The sequence below is a fragment of the Dendrobates tinctorius genome, unplaced genomic scaffold (assembly GCF_039654945.1).
Source record: "Dendrobates tinctorius isolate UK_male_01 unplaced genomic scaffold, ASM3965494v1 ptg000360l, whole genome shotgun sequence".
Lineage (NCBI taxonomy): Eukaryota > Metazoa > Chordata > Amphibia > Anura > Dendrobatidae > Dendrobates > Dendrobates tinctorius.
Genome location: NW_027362026.1, coordinates 5401161 through 5408404, shown reverse-complemented (window position 1 = coordinate 5408404; position 7244 = coordinate 5401161). Strand labels below are relative to the sequence as shown.

At 47.6% G+C, this 7244-nt stretch overlaps 1 protein-coding gene across 3 annotated transcripts; it reads right to left on the bottom strand.

Annotated features, from left to right (window-relative positions):
• Positions 1-2077: 2077 nt before the first annotated feature.
• On the bottom strand, positions 2078-6579 carry LOC141075537 (uncharacterized). 3 transcript variants are annotated; one of them, XM_073562631.1, is made up of 5 exons: positions 5409-6579; positions 4724-4832; positions 3052-4008; positions 2599-2822; positions 2078-2514 (listed from the first exon to the last, which is right to left on the bottom strand). In XM_073562631.1, exons 1-5 carry the CDS (start codon positions 6556-6558, stop codon positions 2372-2374), a joined length of 2583 nt encoding a protein of 860 aa, XP_073418732.1. In that variant the 5' UTR covers positions 6559-6579; the 3' UTR covers positions 2078-2371. The 3 variants fall into 3 exon arrangements, with proteins under 3 accessions (XP_073418732.1, XP_073418733.1, XP_073418731.1); XM_073562632.1 differs by having other exon boundaries at positions 2599-4008; positions 5409-6227; positions 6489-6526; XM_073562630.1 differs by having other exon boundaries at positions 2599-4008.
• Positions 6580-7244: the final 665 nt, after the last annotated feature.

The following is a 7244-nucleotide window of genomic DNA, read 5'->3' as shown; positions in this document are numbered from 1 at the left end:
GCGCAGGAGAAGGCAGGAGACCACTGCAGCACCATCCGCACCACCACCACCCCAAATGGAGCAGCAAATAGAACATGCTGAGGAGGGGAGGCCAGCAGCAGATGAGAGACGGTAATTATCAAATAACCCATTCCTCCAAACTAGGGCTATTGAATATCAAGATATTCATTGGCCCTTTGTTTCTCTTTATTCAACAGCCGCCCAATAGATGCAGCAGCAGCAGCAGCAGCAGCAATGGCAGCAGCTGGAACACCACCAACAGGCATGGAGTGTGGCCACCAGGAAGACAGCACATCATCTTCTGGGAGCCCTCCCTCGCATCGTCAGCGTTTGACGGTAAGTTTTTATTTCCAAAATCCATCTTCTCTGTAATATATGTCTATTCATTGCCTTTTATTTCAAAACAGGAATCACAAGATGAAGAGGAGCTCCCAGAAGAAGAAGGAAGGGGTGGACAGACACCTGGAGTGGGCTCACAATTGGTAAGTTTTTTGCATCAAACGCAGAAACACAACATCACACTACACACAACACATAGAAAACAATGTTCTGCAGACCACACACAGCAAACAAATGCCTACATCCAAAGACATAACATTTTTTGTTTTCTTCTCTAGTCTTCCCAATCTGGTGCTTGGCCAAGAGGTCCTCGCAGTGCCTCCCAGGGTCGTCGGCGACAGCAACGCGGCGGTCACCAGCGTGTAAGTATAAATATTTTTGCTTTGTTTTTTTGCACTTTTTATTTCATTTCTTTTGTGGAGGCTAATTATGTTATTTTTGTCTTTTTCTTTAACAGCCTTCACAGCGTGCTCCCGACTCTGACGGTGAGGATGGAGGGATTGATGTGGACCGCCTCATCGATCTCGTCAGAGAAAGGGAGCCGCTCTGGAATATGGCTGACCGCCGCCACGCTGACCTGATCGTTACCCGACGACTCTGGGAGGAAATCTGTTCGCTCCTTGTTGGCCGCTGGGAGGACCTCGAAGCTCGGGCCCAGATTAAAGAGCGTAAGTATATACAGTACCGGTTGCTTGATGTAAACCAGTGTTTCCCGAACTCCAGTCCTCGTGGTCCCCACGGATCATGTGTTCAGGATTTCTATTTACTATAGAAATCCTGAAAACATGACCCCTGGGGACCATGAGGACTGGAGTTTGGGAAACACTGATGTTGTATACTAACCACTCCTTTCTCGTTTCTGGGAACAGAATTGTGAATCGGTGGCGGTCTGTGAGAGATCGTTTCAAGAAGGAGTTCAATAAAGAGATGCGGGCCCCGAGTGGATCTGGAGGACGCAGGAGCAAGTACAAGTACGCAGAAGCCCTGTCGTTCCTCCGGGAAACAATGGTCACCAGAAGGTAAATATTACACACCACATGTGAAAAAAAATGTTATGTGTAAATTTTTTTTTCAGCCAGGGCCATACCATGTCAGTATTTTAATTGTTTTTTTTTCTCTTTATTCCACAGCACGGTGAGCAGCACTCGGGAGCCGGCACGATTGGACCCTTCTGAGGCGATCCCTGAGGAGACCGGCACCGAGGGACACTTCGACCGCCCCGGTACATCTGCACCTTCCCAGCCTTCCCACACATTCGACCCATCTGTCCCATCCACCAGCACAGGAGCATCGTGGCCGCCTACATTACATGAAGCTGCTGGTGAGGAGATCGCTTTCCCTTTACCCCACCCTTCTGCCCCTGCCACCTCTAGTACACCTGCGGGTACTGGGCGGCAGCGGCAGAGGGGTCAGGAAAAGACTTATGCGCCAGAGTTCTTGCATCTGAATGCATCTTTCCAGAACTGTCTAAAAGTCTTGTCAGAGCAAATCTCCGCAGGCTATCAGCAGATCAACTCCAGCATTCTGGAGGTGAAGACACTTCTGCAAACCATGCATTCAGAAGCAAGATCTTCGCCAAACCACACCTTTTTCAGGTCTGTTGTGGAGCGCATGGAAACGCTCTCTCCTGCCCAGCAGATGCATGTAATGCATTCATGCATAGAATCTTGCTGTCATGTGGTATACAGTCTATCTAGAGTCTAACGCATGGGTATAATAAGACACATGAGACATAAGCTTCTTAAGCATTTCTTGTATTACTCCATACAAGTAGTGCAGTAGCAGGATAGTTGCAGAGTTAGGCAAACAACCAACGATATTCAGAGTCTATTACTTTCCTGTCAGAAGTAGCTGGCAAGCAGAAGGGTTCTGTGTCCACAAATGGTTCCAAGCAGAGGAGATCCAGGCTTCACAGACCAAGTCACAAACTGGGAATAGAGCTGATTCAGGAGCACAGGTGAATCAGCTGGAGCTGATTAAAAGGACAATTGGCAGGAAACAGGGCAGGGACATCATAGCTGAGTACTCCATGTTATTTGAGGGCAAAGTCACTGCACATGCCAGGAAACAAGATGGCCAACGACAAGCTGAGGACTCCATATTGGTTGAGGGCAAAAGTCAATGCACAGTCCAGGAAACAAGATGGCCGACACACTAAAAGCGAAGATAACGGATCTAGCATAAAAGTCCGAAAACATTACATTACTCCCCCCTTAAGGACAGCCTCCGGATGGCCCCAGTCCAGGCTTTCCCGGGTACCTCTGATGGAACTGGCGGAGTAAACGAGGCGCATGGAGATTGGAGGCTGGTTCCCACGAGTTGTCCTCAGAAGAATAGCCTTGCCACTGTACCAGGTATTGCACCCCGTCTCTACGCAACCTGGAGTCCAGGATCCTTTCCACGACAAACTCCTCCTGGCCATCGATGAGGACCGGAGCAGGAGGGGAAGAAGAACGACCAGGGAAAGAATTGGGAGTTGCAGCCTTCAGTAGAGAAACATGAAACACAGGGTGAATCCTCATAGATCTCGGCAGTTGAAGGCGACAGGCAACGTTACTGACAAGCTTAGTAATCTTATAAGGCCCGATGTACTTATGACCCAATTTGGATGATGGTACTCTCATCTTAAGGTTCTTAGTTGACAGCCAAACCAAATCTCCTACCTTGAAGGTTGGTGCAGGTTTACGAAACCTATCTGCCGATTTTTTATACCTGTCCTGAGCGGATTCCAGATTCCTCTTAAGTAGATCAAGGTTCTGTTGTAGAGATGTGATTCTGTCGGCTACAGCTGGGAGAGGTGTGTCTATGGGAAATCGAGGAAGGATGTTAGGATGATAACCCAAATTGGCATAAAAGGGTGACAGCTTAGTGGAAGCGCTCTGCGAATTGTTGTAAGAGAATTCAGCCAGTGGGAGCAAATCCACCCAGTCATCTTGTAGGTGGCAGATAAAACAGCGGAGATACTGTTCTAAGGTCTGGTTAGTCCGCTCAGTCTGTCCATTTGTCTGCGGATGAAAGGCAGAAGATAGATTAACTTTGATGTTTAACGCAGCACAGAAGTGCTGCCAAAACTTTGAAGTGAATTGCACCCCTCGATCAGATACAACCTCATCCGGTACGCCATGCAGACGAAACACATTTTGGATGATCAAGTCCGATGTGTGTTTCGCAGTGGGTAAACCCACACACGGAATAAAATGGGCTGCCTTTGTTAACCGATCCACCACCACTAGAACTGTGTTTTTCCCTTGAGAGGTTGGCAGCTCCACAATGAAGTCCATTGATATGGATCCCCATGGACGGGTGGGAATGGGTAGGGGTTGTAAAAGACCTGTAGGCGACGAACGTGGAGTCTTGCATCTAGCACAGACTTCACAAGAAGTGACATAATCCAGAACGTCTCTTCTGTACGTGGGCCACCAAAAGAAGCGAGACAGGAATTCTTGAGTCTTCAGAACTCCTCTATGCCCCGCTATTTTAGAATCGTGGACGAGTTGCAGTACTTTCCCTCTGGCCGCTTCAGGAATATACAGGCGTTGCCCCTGAATCCACACACCATTCTTATATACAAGACTTACTTCACAAGATGGTTGTGCCAACCAGGGATCCGTATGGTATGCTTCCTTGATATCGTTAAGCAAGTCTTGATTATGGATCACCCCCAGGAACCTGGAATCAGAGATAACAGTCTTATGAAACGTGAGTGGGATAGTTTCATCTGAGTAGAGTCTAGACAACGCATCGGCCTTTCCATTACGCGATCCTGGCCTATAAGAGATAACAAAACTGAATTGGTTTAAGAAAAGACTCCAACGAGCCTGGCGAGGAGTCAAACACTTAGCCGATCTGATAAACTCGAGATTGCGGTGGTCAGTCAAGACGATTATCTGCTGTGCAGCTCCCTGAAGGTGGTGTCTCCATTCTTTGAAGGCTGCGATGATGGCCAATAATTCTCTATTACCCACGTCATAGTTTCGTTCTGCAGGAGACAACCGCCGAGAAAAGAAAGCACAGGGATGTAAGACTTCTTTCTCGCCTGTCCTCTGGGAGAGGATAGCTCCAATGGCACTGTCTGAGGCATCCACCTCTATTATGAAGGCACGTTCAGGGTTAGGATGCACCAGAATAGGTGCCGTGGTGAATTTCTGTTTCAGGCGGGAAAATGCTTCTTGACCCTGGCGGGGTCCAGGTAAAAGCAGAGTTCTTGCGGGTAAGCCGTGTGATGGGAGACACTACCTCAGAAAAGTTCCTGATAAAACGCCTATAAAAATTAGCAAACCCTATAAAGCGCTGGACCTCCTTTACATTCTTGGGGACCGGCCAGTCCTTAATGGCTTGGATCTTACTCTCATCCATACTAATTCCTCGTGACGTCATTACATACCCCAGAAATTGGATCTTCGTCCGATGGAATTCGCACTTTTCTAGTTTGATATACAGATGGTTTTGTCGAAGGCGTTCTAAGACCATCTTCACATGTCTGTGATGTTCCTCTGTGGAGTTAGAAAAAATCAAGATATCATCCAAATAAATTACAATGAATGTATCCAGGAGATCTCTAAAAATGTCATTCACCAAATGTTGGAAAGTTGCTGGGGCATTACATAAACCGAATGGCATTACCAGGTATTCAAAGTGTCCGTAGCGTGACCTGAAAGCAGTCTTCCATTCATCCCCAGGTCTAATGCGGACCAAGTTATAGGCCCCACGGAGATCCAACTTAGTAAAGAGCTTTGCATGCCGTACTCTCTCCAATAATTCCGGAATCAAAGGTAGTGGGTAACGGTTTCTGATCGTGATCTTATTGAGCTCCCGATAATCTATGCAGGGCCTAAGAGATCCGTCTTTCTTCTTCACAAAGAAGATTGGTGCACCAGCGGGAGATGAAGAATGGCGTATGAAGCCCTTGGCTAGCTGTTCATCTATATAGTCCTTTAGCGCCTTTAGCTCTGGCCCTGCCAAAGGGTAAATCTTGCCAAACGGTATCCCTGCACCTGGTAATAGGTCTATTGGACGGTGAGGGGGTAGTAGGTCTGCGTTCTTTTTGTCGCACACATCAGCATACTCACGGTATATTGCTGGTAGCTCTGAGACTGATGGTGGTCCCTTAGGGATGGAGCAGACTGAAGCTTCTGGACTTATCTGTGTCTTCGGAAAGTGCAGTTCTTTAGTCTCCCAATTAATCGTAGGATTCTGAGCCTGCAGCCAAGGCAGTCCTAGAATAATAGGGAAATGAGGAGAAGAGATGAGCATAAAGGACAGACTCTCTTGATGGTCATTACCCATGAGGACCTTCAGGGGTTCCGTCTCCTGGTCCACTGGTCCCGAGTTTAACAGTGAGCCATCCACGGTCTCCATCTGTACAGGAGTAGCCTTCTTTACTGAATGTACGTTATGTCTCTGGGCAAAGGAGATGTCCATAAAATTGCCGCTTGCCCCTGAATCAATCATAGCGGAGGTAGATACCCAAACGGAGTGAACCCTGAGTTTGAGGGGAATGAAGCAATGAGAATTGTTGTTCTTGCAGCTCAGCTGGGAAACCGCTGAGAGGACCGGAAAAACTGCTGCAGTAACACCTGCATCGGGCTCAGAGATAACGGAGTTCAAGTCCGAGTAATCAATGTCTGTATCTTCTACTCCCTCTGGGGTCTGTAGTGCGGACCTGACAGAACCCCTCTCACAGCACTCGCAGTGTATGATGGCTGCAGTTGTCTTACGAGAATGACTGGGGCAGTTGATGATGAAATGTCCTGACTTACCGCAATAGAAACACAGATTTTCCTTTAGTCGTTGTTCCTTACGTGCATCACTGACCCGTCTCTGTAAAGAGTCCACCTGCATAGGCTCGGGTTTTGGTTCTCGTATAATCCTGCTCAAGGACTCCTTGGCTGGAGAGGGAGAGAATAAATGATTAGAGTGCCTTAGCTCCGACCACCTCTCCTGTCTGCGTTCAGTAAGCCGAGCATCGATCCGAATACAGTAGTTGATAAAATCTCCTAATGCTGTAGGTGGGTCGACACGAGCAAGTTCGTCCTTAATTACAGAGGATAATCCTCTCCGAAAAACCGATCTTTTAGCGGAGCTATCCCAAGTGGTGTCGAGGGCCCATCTCCGGAAATCCAGAGCATATTCTGCTACTGAGCGCTTACCTTGGCTTAAAGTCAACATAGCTGATTCCGCTGTAGCACCGCGGTTCGGATCATCGAATGCCTTCCCCATAGCTGAAATGAAAGCATCCAGGTTATTTAGACAGTCGTCGTCAGTCTCAATTAGAGGGTTTGCCCATGCGAGAGCTTTGTTGGAGAGTAGCATAATTATTGTTAATACTTTAGATCGCTCAGTAAGGAACTGAGGCGCATGAGCCGCAAAGAACAGTTTGCATTGATTAATGAATCCTCTGAATCTTTCCCGTTCACCGCCAAAGCGGAATGGTGGTAGCTTGGGGATTCCCATTGCCGGGGTGGAAGTTTGGGTTTGGACTTGTCGCTCCAGAACCTCAATCCGGGTTCGTAAGTCCTGAGTGGTTTGTCCGAACACCTGTAGATTATGATCACTCCGATCCCGCAGACTTGCAAAGCTGTCCTTTACTGCCTGTAGATCGGCAAGGATTGAATTGGTTACTTCGCACAGATGTTTAACAGAGTCCTCCATATTCCCCGAAGATGTATGGCAGAGAGGCTGGAAAGAAAGAAAAGGAGCACAATAGTGTTTACCTGTGGTAACACTCCTGACTTAGAAGAAGGGAATGTGCTCACCTGGAAAGGTTGTGAGAAGCCACAACCACTATCACATATATCGATATCTTGGATCCACAGCCTGCAGCGGCTCCCCAACGGCAAAGGTCCAAAAAAAAAAAAAAATAAAAAATAAAAAAAAAATCTCTATACAGGTTGCAGCGGTGTCTC

Excerpts from the sequence above, each read along its gene's own strand:
- LOC141075537 (XM_073562630.1), bottom strand. The coding sequence starts at position 6,558 with ATGGGGAAGGCATTCGATGATCCGAACCGCGGTGCTACAGCGGAATCA. Across the intron at positions 4,833-5,408 it reads AGAGCTACCAGCAATATACC|AGGAACATCACAGACATGTG; the intron begins GTGAGTATGCTG and ends CTAACTCCACAG. Across the intron at positions 4,009-4,723 it reads ACGAAGATCCAATTTCTGGG|GTTCCTGGGGGTGATCCATA; the intron begins GTATGTAATGAC and ends CTCTGATTCCAG.